Source organism: Ascaphus truei, chromosome 10, assembly GCF_040206685.1.
Source record: "Ascaphus truei isolate aAscTru1 chromosome 10, aAscTru1.hap1, whole genome shotgun sequence".
Lineage (NCBI taxonomy): Eukaryota > Metazoa > Chordata > Amphibia > Anura > Ascaphidae > Ascaphus > Ascaphus truei.
In genome coordinates, this window is record NC_134492.1 from 10001419 (window position 1) to 10017771 (window position 16353).

The 16353-nt window shown below is 41.3% G+C and overlaps 2 protein-coding genes across 4 annotated transcripts in view; one reads left to right on the forward strand and one right to left on the reverse strand.

Moving 5' to 3' along the window:
* Positions 1–16353, forward strand: part of ASB17 (ankyrin repeat and SOCS box containing 17) — a 41154-nt gene that overhangs the window by 20219 nt on the left and 4582 nt on the right. The gene's annotated exons all lie outside the window — the stretch shown is intronic.
* Positions 6956–16353, reverse strand: part of MSH4 (mutS homolog 4) — a 60334-nt gene continuing 50936 nt past the window's right edge. Inside the window, exons 21-22 of one of the 3 annotated variants that reach the window (XM_075615770.1) lie at positions 13196–13253; positions 6956–7246 (exon numbers count right to left, since the gene is read on the reverse strand). In XM_075615770.1, coding sequence (XP_075471885.1) covers positions 7154–7246; positions 13196–13253 — 151 coding nt within the window. In that variant the 3' untranslated portion in view covers positions 6956–7153. The remainder of the gene's footprint in view (positions 7247–13195; positions 13254–16353) is intronic. The other 2 variants (XM_075615773.1, XM_075615774.1) reach the window with 2 other exon arrangements.

Sequence of the window (16353 nt, forward strand, 5' to 3'; positions counted from 1 at the left end):
AGGGTATGTGGGAAGTGGGGGTAAGGGTATGCGGGAAGTGGGGGTAAGGATATGCAGGAAGTGGGGGTAAGGGTATGCGGGAAGTGGGGGCAAGGGTATGTGGGAAGTGGGGGTAAGGATATGTGGGAAGTGGGGGTAAGGGTATGCGGGAAGAGGGGGTAAGGGTATGCGGGAAGTGGGGGTAAGGGTATGCGGGAAGTGGGGGTAAGGATATGCGGGAAGTGGGGGTAAGGGTATGCGGGAAGTGGGGATACAGTAATTGATGATATTCCTACCAGAATGAACTCAGAATGATAAGACTCTTTGACACCAAAACAAGAGCACTTAATGCGGGTATGGGGTTTCTCTCCCACTATCACAATTGTTTGTAATGATCCTGCCTGCCTCTCTGCCAATGTTCTTATCCACACCTCCCCCCCCTACAGCATCCTCCCCCCCTACATGCTGCTCCTTGTCACTGTTTTATTACCCTTCCCCTGTTTCTCTGTTTATTTTTTTATTATTTTTTATTTTTCTGCTTTTCTAACCTCTGTTTTAGCCATAGATTCCTTTGTAAATCAGTATTGCTGACCGGAGGAAGAGAGAACTCTTGAAAGCGAAATAAAAAAGATACTGAAGTACTTCATGTTTTGCCAGAACTTGGTTCCTGTGAGATCCACGAATAAAAAAAAAAAAGCCCTGGTAACTTTAGCAAAAACTCATGCTTAAAAAACAATAAGGGGCTTATGCAGAGAGGAACGTAAAGGTAAATTTCTCCAGGTTAGAGGCAAAAATTTCCTCATGTAGGCAGTTACTAGCGAGAACTTGGCGGGCCAAATCAAATTCGCCAGACGTGTGGCGAGAAGCGTGATTTCGCGGAAACACGCACGATTCCAGTAGCTCCGTTGCGCATGAACGCGCCAATCGGAGCTACTAAATGGCACGTTCAGGGGAAATTTTGCCCGCCAACTAAAGTTGGCAGTATTGTGGCCAGATACCGCGCGCCTCAGAATGGCGAGTTTCACGCCAAGTGAAACTTGCCTAATTAGTAATTTCCTGCACACCGCGCTACCGGAGTACCCTGCATAGGACACAATTAAATGCCAAACCTGCGGCGAATTTAAGCCTTTCTGCTCCGTACCTCTCTGCATAAGCCCCTAAGTCCCTTGTGAGCGGTCACTGTGCCCAGTTACCAACAGTATATCATATTACCGCTGCTGCAATATGTTATGGTTATAGCAAATCAAGAATTTGTTTTCACCTGCTAAGCCCGTGGTTAGTACATAGGACAGGGGTGGGCAACGACTGAGCCACTGATTGAGTCACCTGTGCTGAAGCAGGGATATCCTGAAAACCTCAACTGTTGGTGGCCCTTGGAGACTGGAGTTGTCCAATCCCTGTGCTAGGCTGTTTTATGGCATTAATAGTTATTTCCCAATTATTATGAAGCACGAAAGGCTTTACTGCTAATTTGTCCAGCACATATTCTTTGCGCATAAGTGAGAATATCAAACATTATGGCTTATAAAAGTGTAACCCTTTCATTGCTCTCTTTGCAATGGGTTACACACCTCTGTGACAGTGAGGAGGTGGAACAATTCTTCTGACTGTTTCCCAACATATAAGAACTTTGCAAAACAGTTTACAATCGAGTTTTGAATTTTTAATTACTCAGGGTATTAAGTTAAATAAATAAAGTAATTATCACAAACATAAAGTTTGCAAACAGAATGCTAAACAGATTTAGTACTTTGTCAGGCACTGGTTTGAGCGGCTTGTTCTGCTATTATGATTGAATTAATTAGTGTTTAGCCAGATGATGAAGCTTTTCAGCATATTCATTTCTCTGCCATGTTTCCCGAGTCCTGTTCAGGTCGTAAAATAACTATATGAATTCTAAAATTCCAATGATCCGCATCGCTGTTGCAGAGACTCGTGTGTCAGTTCACCTTTGACGGGTTTTTAATGACAGTTACTGTAGCCAAGGCCACAGCCACCAGAGCTGAGAGTGGTGACGCTTGAAACCCAGACAGCCAGATTCACATTGTGCCGCCATGTCCGCTGTTTAGCCAGTAACTAGACCTCTGTGTGCTCGTTCTCGCTTACAGGTTTCCTTTCCATCACATTCACGGTTCAGTGAATATGTGAGTGTAGACAATGTTGCTTTGTTTCACAATGAACAAATTAATTTCTGGGGCAAGCATTGTGGCTGATATGGCAGCGTTCAGAGCCAGTATTCTTGCAGGTGTGCTCATGTGCATGTCATTTCCCAGAATCCCTTGCTGCAGTAGAAGCACTGTATGCTAGGGTAGGGGTGCGCAAACTGGGGGACGCCGCACTTACAGGGCCCCCCCGCTCTTCCCCACTACATTTAAATTGATTGCCGGGGGAGAGTGTGGGGCCTCTGTAATTGCCTCTTACCTGCTTTCCGGCTTCTCCTGACACAAATGACACCATCATGTGCTATGGCAATGCACCATTGCGTTGCCATGACAACGTGATGTTGCACCATCACAGAGAGAAGACAGTGAGCAGGCAGGGTGGCGCGACTTAAAAAGCTAGGAGATAATGGGGAAAAGCAGGTTGCAGTCTTGTCTAAGACATGTGAATGTGCTCACAATGTAATACTTTTATTTGCTGCGCTGTATGCAAAAGATCTGTTGCCCTGATCCGACCTCTACTTTTTGTCCCCACTCCCCATGCACCGTTCTTAGCTGATAATGGATATGTCATTGTATTACTCTGTTACCACCACTGGCCGAAAATTACATGTAATTATTATTTTCAACCTAAAAGTATATATCTTTTTTAACTCATTCAGTGATTTGTGAACCAAGAATGAAACCATCTGGTTTTAACCTTTTTTTAATATGCAAACTCAACCAAATATTGCATGTACTATGAGAAAATGTTTGTAGCCTTAAAAAAAAAAAAACAATTCTGAATGACATTTTTAATGTATTATAATGTAACAATCATGTTTTGTTTCTATAGCAGCCATTTACAAAGTTACATCCCCTACCTCTTCTGAAACAGGCTCTGGCACACCCCTTTTTGAGTCCTGTCCTCTCTCTAGCAGTGCACCAATTGTATCTAGTAACTGCCTGGTCACATGATCTTCCCCACAGAACTTTGCATCTTTGGTTCTCTTCTGCTGCACTGACAGCCATTTAGTGAACCCCCCGAGCCGAATCTTCGATGATCGATCACAGGAGAAAGGATCGATCGCCAACTTAGCCAATTACTTATTGTGTGGATTGTATTGATGCACAAATTAAAGAGAGAAAAACATTAGCTTGGACTGCTGCTTTAATACTCTACAGCAGTGTTTTCCCTCCAGGCTTTCCGCCTTCCCCTGGGGTACCCTGGGAGTATCAGAAGGCTGCCGCAGGGTTTCCTTTTTTCAGGGCTGGGAGAAGGTGTAAGGGCTGCTAGGGGGCTGGGCAGTTTCCTACATTCCCTATTAGCTGCTGCTGGGTAGTACAGCCAATCAGGAGGTGTCGCTGGGAGGAGGAGCCAACCACACAAAGAGGAAGCAGCATGGAAGGAGAGAGCTGTGTGCAGAGGGAGGCGCAGAGGGAGGCGACGATTGGTGTCTGGTGTCCTGTTTTTTTTGTCTGCCTGCTCTCTGTATTGTGTGTGTGATAATAGCTCAAATGATTTTGCTAGTGATATTATTACACAGTGACCCATATCCTGAGCCCCTTATTCACCATACAAGATTCTGGATACTATTTGCTGAACTTGATTAGTGTTTTAATAAGTCCATAGAAGCTCCGCCTGAAGAAGCTCTGGAAAAAAACAACCTGGTAATGTTTATGGATCACAGCAAAAACTTGTTTCCAAAGCTTACAGTAAATAAGCTACTAAAACCAATATTATAGAGGTGGTCAATCTAGGTTTATCAATTTGTTTTCATAATTGTGAGTAGTGGCTCAGTGAGTAAAGACACTGACTAGCACTGAGTTTGAAGCAGGGAAACCTAGTTCAATTCCTGGTGTCGGCTCCATGTGACCTTGGGCAAATCACATTATCTCACTGTGCCTCAGGCACCAAAAACATAGATTGTAAGCTCCACAGGGCAGAGACCTGTGCCAGCAAAATGTCTCTGTAAAGCGCTATGTAAAACTTGCAGTACTATACAAGGATATGCTATTATTATAGTGCATATGCCTGCATAAAATATATAACAGTATACGTTCACTAAAAATTAAAGATACTTGCGGGTGCTGAAACTCAATGGTGAAATCCAACAGAAATGAAGCGCATAGAGTAGCATTTCAAATTAGTGGCCAAGTGGTTTGTGTTTGTTCATCCAACGTTTCGGTCCACCCCGCCCTTTCTCAAGGCTGAGACACATTTGCCTGTGTGTCGCAAACAAATTGCAATCAAACAAGAAACATATGAATGAAAAATATAAACAACATTTTAAAGACAATAGAAATATTGGCCTTTGTCTAACTAATTCTAACAAGTAGTAAATTATATATTCTCATACTGTTCAGTGACAAAAATGGGATATTCTGCAAAGCTTTAGCTGGCCACAAGGTGTCACTGACATGTCCAAAGAAAAATAGATTTGTAAGCGGTGGAGCAAATAAACATATTACTGTTAGCACATTCACGTGTCTCCGATAGGTCTGCAAACCTGTTTTCACCATTATCTGTTAGCATACAATGCTTCCACTGCAGCTAGGGATTCTGGGAAATGATATGCAAATGAGCACAGTGTCACCTTTTGCTGCAAATCCATTTTAATATGGACCACTATAGGCGTATGCCTGCCACATTACACAGCTTTTCAGCACAGCCTGGAATAAAGAAGTGCAGAGCCAGTAACCCTACTCACAGAAAGCTTTTTCCACCTTTTGGGTCTCAGTGTGAGGCTGGCTATGCTGGTTTTGCAATTTTTGTCACTTTTTTACCCACCATAACTTTTTTATGTGAAGTTTCTCAACACATTCTGATTGACTGATTATTCACCTTTTAGCACAGCGATGTCACCCATCTTCTCTCTTACACTGTTTTATGTAGTTGTGCATTCACAATATGACTTGACACGCATATATAACTCTTAGAATAATCATTTAATACGTTTGACACATATGTTGTTGTGGTGCATGTCCTTTCAATACTACAGAGAGTAGGTATTTTGTTTTAGGTATATTCTCACAAGCTCAGTTATATATGGCAGTAATTATATTTATGAGTTAGTCCAGCACAAGGTATCCCAGAAATCCAATCCATAGTTAATGGTGTAGATAGTTTTAAATGTTTTGCATGGCAATTAAAGGCCTAATGATGTAACATACCACAAGCACAGCAGTATTTTGGACTATAAACTTCTATACGTATCTTTTGTTTTTGCGTATAGTTATAATGCCTACTTTTATTCTTATTTGAGTTGGAAATTAGGATACTTTCACAAGGCGCATTTTTATTGTATATACAGGGTATAGATTTAAACTGAAAGACAAGTTCCCCTCTATCCCCCCCCCCTCTCCTCCCCCTCCTCCCTATCTCCCCCCTCTCCTCCCCCTCTTTTTTTTGTGTACATGGCCTCCATTGTAGGATAATTACAGATTCATGTTCCCAAGTAATTTCTCGTTGTTGGTCTGAGATGTGTTGATTATTGCATACTCAAAAAGCACTGATGTGTGGCTATATATCACCCACAGTCTAACGCAGGGATGCACAAACTTTTTAGTCTGTGCCCCCCTGCCTGCTCCTCCCCCTGCTCACGCCCCCCTTACCTTGTGTCCGGCGTCTTCTGACATCACAACGTCGCATTGTCACATGACCCTGCGGCATCAAATGATGCCACGTTACCATGACGACGCGTCGCTGGAAGCCACCGGAGACCAGGTAAGGGAAGTTACAGAGGCCCCGCGTGTGCTCCCCAGCATTTCATTTAAATGCCTTGGGGAAGTGTGTGGGGCCTCTGTAACCGCCGCGCCCCCCTCAGAAAATCTCACCCCCCTCCCCCCAGTTTGCGCACCCCTGGACTCTAACGGACAAACTGAGCATCTGAACCAAACCTTGGAACAGTATTTTTGTGTTTTACCAACACACACCAGTCAGACTGGGCAACTTTTCTAGGAACAGCTGAATTCTCTTATAAACAACACACGTCTACCAACCGTGGTCCATTCTTTGCCACCTTCAAATAGCACCCGGAGGGTTGCCCGCTCTCCTCCCTCCTGTTTGCCCTGTTCATCGAACCCCTAGCCGCACTAATTAGAATGAACATCTCGGCCATCATATCAGGACACACTGAGTATAAAATCTCACTATTGCGTGGATGATGTGCTCCTCTCCCTATCCCAGCCACTGATCTCAGTTCCAAACCTGGTCCAACTGCTTGAATACTTCAGTTCTGTCTCGGGATTTAAAATGAATCAAACAAAGTCCACGGGACTTAACCTAAATCTACCTAAAAATGTAATAAAACTATTGCAGATGCATTTGAACTTTTCCTAGAAGACTATAGCTATCAGGAGTCTGTTGTAGATCTGCTTTTCATTTATCAGTGAACAATTCTTGCATTTTCTTTAGTTAAATTTGATATTGTTTTTTGTTTATGCACTTTCACATACTATCACATAATTGATATGATATTATTTGTAACACTTTTGTATATGCACGCCTTAGTGTATAAATGTATCTTATTTTTGAAGCGCACTTTTTCTCTACTTCACAAATTGCACAATAACAACCTGTAGATTTACTTTGACATCTAGGTGGCACGGATAATTATTCACTGTGCATCAGGTTTTTGTTTGCACATATTCAGTTCACATATACAAAAGGAGCACTCACAATTCCGAGTAGAACATTTGATCCTGCCACGGGTGCACGTCAGCCCACACACCTGGTTATATAGTGTACAATTTAAAAATAGAAATCCGTCACTCCAGTGGACTTGTCAAGAATTTCAAATTCAATTTTATTTACATAATTACAAGCAATTCATCAATGTTTTGGTCCCCATATGGATCTTTTTCAAGGTAAAAAAGCAGAGATACTCGAGTGCTAAATATACCCACCAGGTGCCAGGGGAAACATGCAAGGAGGAAACTGGGAGGGGACAGGAAAATGGCACCGAGAGTGGGATGCACAGTCGCTCTCTTGTTAACGCCAGTAAGTATTGCTTTGTACAGACGTGCCATGCTCGCTATATGCGATCTACTCTCCTACTCGACATCAATTTTTGTCCGCTGTCCACAACGAGGCTGCATCTTTCCTCATCGATATTTGAGCATAGTTGCTGGAATAATAGGTATTCATATTTGACAGTGAGCCGCCAGGACTTTAGAACAGTCGTATTATACAACGAGTGCATATATTATAATGTACAGTTTATTTATGCTTTATTTCATACACATGACAGACATTACTGTTTTTAACTGAAGATTGACAAAACTCAAGACAATTTGATGTCAAAATCCACAAATTGATGGCATTTCAAATGCACTTTTCCCCATGTTTTATTCCGCGTTATGATTCTTTGTCCTACTAGGTAATAGAGCGTTTCCCTAGAAATAATAATATCAATCTGATGAAAAGAAATAAAACATGCTACTGTAAGAAACCTAAGGTTTATTGTGCAAGAAAATACTGACACGGCCCTTTTAAATACTGAAGAGCTTGATAAATTGGGAAATGCAGCCTGTGTTTCATGCTTTTACATCTTTACCAGGAGCAAACTGAACGTATCTTTTACATTCAAGCAGAAACAAAACAAAAAAGCTTGTGTGAGGTTACCAAAGCTAAGTTAATGACAGGTATCATTTTTGGTGCAACTATTGTTTTGTCTCAATAACGGTGGAGAGGTCAAATAACAAAGAAGTTCTTAGACATACTCATTGCAAGACAGCTGAGCCCCTGTGGAAGCCCAGCCCCCATACTTTTGATTGGATGGATTATAGGAGCAATACCCACTTGCCTGCAGTGTTTTTCAGATGTAATGACACAAATGGGGTGTGAGCAGCAAGTCATGGGAAGTAGCTTTCTGCTGGTGGCTACAACAAAAGCCAATGAGGCAAACACAAAGACAATTCTTCTGGATTTCTCTTTCTTACCGCATGACTTCCAGCATGACTGGGGATATTCTTCTGGACATTACGCACGTGGATCACTGGAGTTGGTGTCATATGTTTAAATATCAAGAGCACGCAGTCATGAATGGGACAATGAAAGCCGGTCAAATAAAATCATACTGCTAAGTACAACTGAAAGCAGCCTAGCGGATTGCAATATACTGCATTCAATGCATTGATCATGTATTTGGGCTCAATTGGAGGAAACCTTTTAAAAGCTCAAATGCAAAATAGCTCTGAGAAATTGAAGTGTGACCTTCACAAAGAAGACATTGCAAAAGACCGCCTTCAAACGTTATATACAATTAATAAAAGAATCAGAGATGTCCAAAATACTCTAATAGGTATTAAATCAACTTCTGGATACTGCAAAGAAGCACGTGGGACAACTGACACCGTTTCTCAATCCAATATATCTCAGATGCCTCAGTCACATAAGCACGTGGAGCACAAGAAAGTGCAAAGCGTAGAGGGATCTGAATTAAAAGCTGAAATGCAAGTGTGCAATAAAATGCTAGAAAACAAGAATTCGGCGTTTTATAAACAAGACTTCAATGGCAATTTTAGAAACAAAATACAGTATCAAAGAGACCCGAAGATTACTGCTATACAGAGAGCCGCAATAAGTGGCAGAAGCACTAGCTGGCTGGCTGACACTGCTGATAAAAGTACATTGCCATGTGCTGTGATAAACGGTCAGAGCAGAAAGGAACTGGACAATGTGCTGGACATAGAAAGCCCATCTTCTCCCATTGCCTTTTTACTGGACAGTAACGGAAATGTTTGGGCGAAAGAGGAAGAATGTGACAAGGGTTATGGGAGCCTGGAAAATAAGCTGGAAGCCAGGGATGCTCAGGGGGCTCAGCGGTTGCCTGGTGAACACAAACTAATGCAAACAGGAGAAAGGAATGTAAAGGGATCTCAAGCAAAGCAGCGACTTTCCTCTGCCTGGCACCCATCTGCAACTGAATTAATTTCAAGTTTCAAAGAATCTCGGGGTGCAGATGTGGGATGTAAAGGAAAGTGCAGGGGTGCAGATGTGGGATGTAAAGGAAAGTGCAGGGGTGCAGATGTGGGATGTAAAGGAAAGTGCAGGGGTGCAGATGTGGGATGTAAAGGAAAGTGCAGGGGTACAAATGTGGGATGTAAAGGAAAGTGCAGGGGTACAGGTGTGGGATGTAAAGGGAAGTGCACTGCTTCCGTTTGTGAAACCATGCATGGAAATGTCATTAGTACAGGAAAAGGATCAGCACAGCAGCACGTTCAGGAGAAGAATAAACAGCATGGCGTGCTCCAGCTTCCAAGGCCACCAACCAATAAATCTGCTCATCAAGACAAAGGACAGCAACATCTCCATCAGCAGCACATATATTTTGACAAGACGCAAGAAAGATACATATGTTGTCAGGCAACATCCGTATTGAAAGAAACAATTATAGACAGCCCTTTTGAATTAAAAAGCATTGGTGATGTCTCAGTGCAAGTGTCTGTGTGCAATACAGAGAAGTGTAACCGGAGAATTTCTTTTGCCACAATGAATGTGTCTGTTTCAAAGCCAAGAGCTAAATCAGCCCCAGTATTTTTCTATAGGTCACAAGATCGAAGTGTGGATTTTATTAAGAAATCTTCAAGAGCAAAAGACGTGTCCATGACTGACTTTGGAAAAGTTAAAATCCAAGTGAACCTATCAAAGACAGCGAGAAAAAGGATGTTACAAAAAATGGTCTCAGACAGCCACACTTCTTTTGATAGAACTTTATATGAAAAAGAAAGGCAGAAACTGCTGCAGGATAAAATCACCACTTTTATAGCATCCTTAAAGGAACAGTCTGATAAAGACCAAATGTAGACATTTGGTGAAAATGTATATATTTTTAACTAAAATTTTATATTTACTGCTGGCTAATAAAATGTATGTATGTATGTATGTATGTCTTTATTTATATAGCGCCATTAATGTGCATAGCGCTTCACAGCAGTAATACGTGACAATCATATAAATAATACATTATATAAATAAGACAAAGGGTAGAAGTGCTTCAAACATAAAAGTAACATTTAGGAAGAGGAGTCCCTGCTCCGAAGAGCTTACAATCATTTACTCACATATAAATATGCACTTGTCAGTTGCTGCTTTATTTGAAATTATTTTACCATCTTACCCTTGGAACTAGCAATGCTTCCTAAGACCAAAGTGAACTATTGCCTGTAACATATTTAAGGGGTTACAATTGGATGAAGGATGTTTTTGTTTTTTTTACCAAAATGTGACATCTACAAGTATTTTTAAATAAGTTTTTTTTCAATGTTTTATTAAATAGTATTTTAAAGATAATTTATGCACATGGTGAGCTAAAACTTGGGAGGGGTTTAATTTCACTTGGCTACTGATTTTTGTGTGTAAAAGAAGCCCCTAAATTAACAAACACTGTCCCATTCAGAGGTTCTCCAAAATATAAAAGCAGCCAAACATTTGCTATTAGCCTGGTAAGATATGTTTAGGGAAGCCAACCAGACTGTTAAATTCATTGGAACAGGTTTTCTGGCCAGCAAAGTGGGATTGAAACCCTTATGGTAGTTGGCTTGTTAAAAAAAGGTGGTATCGATTTAATGGTGTTTTAACAGGTCAAGTACAAGTTAATTAGTACTAAAAAATGTATTCTACAGTTTAATATATATTTTTAGATATCATAGTTTGAAGCTCTGTTGACAAGGTTATTGCTCGTCATGAAATTCTAGGAACATCACTCCTTTTTATTATTTAACTATTTTTGCGTAATCGTAAACGGGACAGTACATCTAAAAAAATATTTTTGTATTTTAAATCTTCCAATGGACAATGAACATATAGTTTTGCTTGTCGCTTTTTCATATATTCTTTTCTTCCGTTTCACTTATTACTGTTTGCCACTATGATATCATACATATACATTTTCATGTATAGTCCAAGCCAAATTTGAACAGTGGTTCAGTTTGTACATTTGAAATTGTCACCAACTCGCGTTTGTGCTAAATATATAGTCCAGAGGTGGCCAACTCCAGTCCTAAAGGGCCACCAACAGGTCAGGTTTTAAGGATATCCCTACTTCAGCACAGGTGGCTCAGTCATTGACTGAGCCACTGATTGAGCCACCTGTGCTGAAGCTGGGATATTCTTAAAACTTGACCTATTGGTAGGGTTGCCAAGTGTCCAGTATTCACCGGACTGTTCTGTATTTGGATAATCTGTCCAGTATAAAATGAGAGGTAATACAGGACATGTATGTGCATACCGGTATTACCTCTCTGGCCATAGTGACCTGACCGGCTTGGGGTGCCTCAGGATTTCCCAGAGCAGGGAGAGAGCAGGGCTGTTGCTAGGGGGCTGGGTGGCTTCCTCCATCCTGATTGGCGGTTGCTGGGTAATGCAGCCCATCGGAAGGAGGTGTGAGGAGCCTGGGTGTTGGGCCAAGGAGATGTGTGTGTTTCAAGCTCATCGAACCTTCACCATTGTGTCCAGTATTTTTGGAGAAGCCACCTGGCAACCCTACCTATTGGTGGCCCTTGATGACTGGAGTTGGCCACCCCTGTTCTAGTCCTTGTTACTGGAAATGTATTTGCTTGTTATGGTTACATACATGTGCAACTCAGCACTCACCTATTATTACACCTATACAAGAGGGAGACATTCACAGAAGTGTTTAGTATACTGTAACAAACAAACTGTATTGTTAACAAAATGTGGTGTATGTGTTTGAAACCCACCATGTAAGAATGCCCTATGCAGAACCAGTTGTTTGTATTATCATTCTAAAATAGTTAATAGTATTACATATATTCTTTGTTTTGCAATGCATACATGGGAACACGCTTAAACCTGGCTTAACTCATATTTATCCGGTCGTTCTCAGTATGTGTCTATCTCAGGCAGAGTCGAACTCTAACTCTTGGATATCACCTGTGGGGTCCAGCAAGGCTGTGTTCTGGGGCCCCTACTCTTCATTCCTCATTAATAATCTCCCTACAGCTTGTAAGGCCACTACAATGCACATGTATGCAGAGGACACAATCTTATATGCACACAGCCCTAACCTCTCTGACCTTGGACACATACTTCAATCTGATTTTAAAAGACTTGAATACAGGATTTCCCAAAACAAACTCTTTCTAAGCACTGACAAAACTGTAACAAGGGTATCTGGGACAAAGGTTACATTTCTAAAACTTTCAATGATGGAGATTCAGATCAGAACCAACTCTAACACCATTCTAGACCATGTCACTAGTTATAAATATCTGGGCATGTGTTTTGACTCCAATGTAACATTTGGGTTACATACTGATACTCTGACATCCAAAACCTATGCCAAACTAGGTGTACTTTATAGGAACAAATCCTCCCTAAGCCTGCTGGTCAGAAAGCGCATCGCACAGCAGGTGCTAATGCCAATTATAAGTATGGAGACATAGTATATGGTACAGCGCCCCAAACTAACCTTAGCCATCGTCTAGAACTCAATATGCAGCTTTGCCCTACAATATAACTACAACACAGCACTGCGAAATGCTCCAAGAACTAGATTGGCTATCACTTGAGTCTAAGCGAAAAGTACATCTGTCTTGCCTTCAAATATTTTCTGGGCACACAACCCACCTATCTGAACGAGCTCCTCACCCCTACCACTTATAATCTGAGATCTGACTCCAAAAGACTGTACACAGTCCCAAGGTTCAAAAAGGGATCCGGTCACCGTGCACCTCACGACTGGAATAACCTACCAGAGACTCTCTAATTCTCCTCCAGTTAAATTCTTTCAAGACTTCAGCTCTCTCACATCTTAATCTTGTCTGTAACTATTAAATACGCCCATAACATATATTGTCCCTAAATGTGCATGAAATGTCCGTAAATATAATGTATAACAATGTATTGTCATTATAAGTCTGTGCTCAGGACAAACGTGAAAATGAGCGGTAACTCTCAATACATTACTCCCAGGTAAAACATTTTATAAATAAATATAATCATGTTTATGAATAATATTTCTTTCATTTCATTAACTTAAATTAGGGTTTCTCTTCAACATGTAGAAGGTCAACAGCTGTTTTTAGTCCCCAAATTAAAGGTCATTCATTACCTGACGATTAATGCCCTGGCTGAACAAGTTGAAGACCAGAGGCTGTCCACTCTTGCAACTGGGAAATTAAATGGATCAATTATAGTAATATTATATTTAATAGTTTACTGATTTATATAAGCATACTATATGTAATATATTTTAGGTAATATAAAGAGCAATGTTGCATATTACTAGATCTGTTCCCAGCACATGGACATATAGGGGCCAATGCAGAAAGCGGCGAGATGCCCTATCTCGCCAGTTTTTTGCCAAATATGACTACATCAATTCAGTAAATGGCGAAAAACTGGCGAGATGAGGAAAATCCGGCGTTTTTTTTGGCGTGAAAAAAATCTTGCCGCGCGGGTGGTGAGATGCAATATCTCGCCAATTTTAAACCCCGCTGTATTCTAGTAGCCCCGATCAGCATCTCGGCGCTGATCGCAGCTATAAAATTGAGAGATTTTCTCAAAATCGCTGCGCCAACAAGAAAGTGGTGCTGAGCGGCGAAAAGGGACATAGAAAAAAAATCTGCCCCTTTTCCTGGCTCAGATTGATGCAGGGGGCTCTTACACACTGCTCCCATCCCTGCTAACCACAATATATATATATATATATATATATATATATATATATATATAGAGGTATCAGTACCGTGTTAGCCGAGCTTCAATAATCAAAAAAAAAAAAAAAAAAATAGATGATACCGTTCTGTGGCTAACGAAATGCTTTTATTTGTGCGAGCTTTCGAGATACACTGATCTCTTCTTCCGGCGATGTTACAATGAATGAAGCAAAAGGTAAACTTAAAAACAGTGTCTCTTGGAATGTTATCTGTGCTGTGCCTTCCCCCGGTGTGGATGTGTTTTATGGCTAGAGGTGTTAAATGGTTACTGAAAGCAAGTGAAGAAAGAGTGTGTATGTGTATCAGTGTGAATAAAAATGAATGGAGAGCCCACAGTATATACAGTGCTTTACACAAGGTGTGTGTGGAGTGGGACTGGATATAAATGGTGTGGGTGGGTGTGGAAATGTGAGAGTTAGTAGCACAACTAAAAGTGTGTGTGGATACTTAGTGGTCCCTATTGGTGTATAGGGATGGAAAAACAAGGAGTATTAGTATGTGTGAGAGACAGCTGTGTGTGCATACATATAGCACAGTATGTACAGACATGGCCTTTAGCGCTCATGGGACGAGAGTTCACTACTGTCAGTAATGACTCATAAAATTTCGATCTCTGTTTAGGCCACTGCTAAGTGTCCCGAACAGTTGCATAAATTTGTATTCATGCAACCGTCTCTCTTTCGGGGTTTTAAGATTACCTTTGAGTATGGCAACCCTCAGATCGTTCATCTTATGGCCAGAGTCAGAGAAATGTTCGCCAACAGGACTGTCTCTTGTACCGCATGTGATGCTGTGGCGATGCAGGTTCATTCTCTTGTTAAGCCCCTGCCCTGTCTCACCTATGTAGTAGCAGCCCCCTGGGCATTTCATGCACATGATGAGGTACACGACATTGCTGGAAGAACAGGTGAACCTTCCTCTGATTTTGTATTCCCGATTCCTGTGTGGTATTTGTATTGTGTCCGCTGTGTAGAGCATTGCGCAGGTTTTGCATCTTGGGTCCTGGCATGGTTTTGTCCCGCATTCAGTTGTACTGCTGAATACTTTACTCCTCACCATAATATTCTTGAGATTATGGGGTTGTCTGTATGATAATAAGGGTGCTTCAGGGAAGACCTGTTGCAGTCTTGTATCTTCCTGGAGGATGGGTTGTAGTTTCCTGGCGATCTTGCGTAGGGCTCCTAGGTGTGGGTTATATGTGACCACCAAAGGAACCCTGTCGCTTGTCTCCTTCTGTTTGTATTCAAGGAGATCACTTCTTGGTATTCTGGTGGCTTTGTGAATTTGCTGGTCTACAATTCTGTGGTTATATCCACGGTTTATAAAGTCTGATCGCAAGGCTTTAATCCGCTGGTCTCTGTCTGCTGTGTCGGAGCATATCCGGTTGTATCGTATGGCTTGACTGTAGATGGTTGCATGTTTGGTGTGTGTCGGGTGGAAGCTGTTGTCCCTCAAATAGCTGGCTCTGTCTGTAGGTTTGCGGTATACAGAGGTCTGTAGTTGGTTGTTCTTTATAGTAATGGTGGTGTCTAGGAAATGTACTTCATCCGGGGAATGGGTGAGTTTGAGGTTGATGGTCGGGTGGAAAGTATTGAAGTTGTCATAGAACTGTAGGAGGTCCTGTTCGCCAGAGGTCCAAATCAGGAGGATGTCATATATATATATATATATATATAAAAATAACATCACAGCTTGCACTCAATGTACTGGTTCATATAGACAGGTGCTAGTCTCAAATAATAGAAAAACAACATTACCATTCTCTCGTCCGGTAAAGAAAGACTGCACTCGGTTCAGTAATCAGTAATTACTGAACCGAGTGCAGTCTTTCTTTACCGGACGAGAGAATGGTAATGTTTTTATATATATATATATATATATATATATATATACATATACACACATATATACACATACACATATATATATAAATAACTAAATAATACACCAGTAACCCCTTCAGTTTCATATATTTATTGGCATGCACAGCAATGACACTATAGGGCTCGCCATCTCTCTGCCGGATTCCTCTCCCAGATATGCGCACTTTCCTGCATACTGCGAGGGGAATCCGCCAAAAAACATGGAGAGTTTAAAGTATGGAGAATGGCCATTCTCGCAGTTCTCCACATTGGCCCCATAGGATCATTATTTATTCCACTCACAACTCTCTGTCAAGTAACTTTTACAATGTATACGTTCCACTCTTACCCACCAGCTGTGACTTGTTCAAACTCTTATCTACAAGCTCCCTATACCAAAAAGTAATATGTATTCAAGTCACTTTCTCTACAAATAGGATATAGTGATTTGATTATGACCCATCCTGGATATGATCATATGGTAGAGCATGGATGTACTTCCTTTTAGATGTAAGTATACACTGACCGCTCACTGGTTGCAGTTATGCAAAATGTGTAGCAAGCTACTGCATAATAATATTGCAGGTCAAATGTTGCGGCGTGCTCACACTTTGACTACTGCGTATAATTTGATGACAACTAAATGCAGTACAAGTGGAAGGTAGGCAAGGAAAGACGTTTGTATTTAG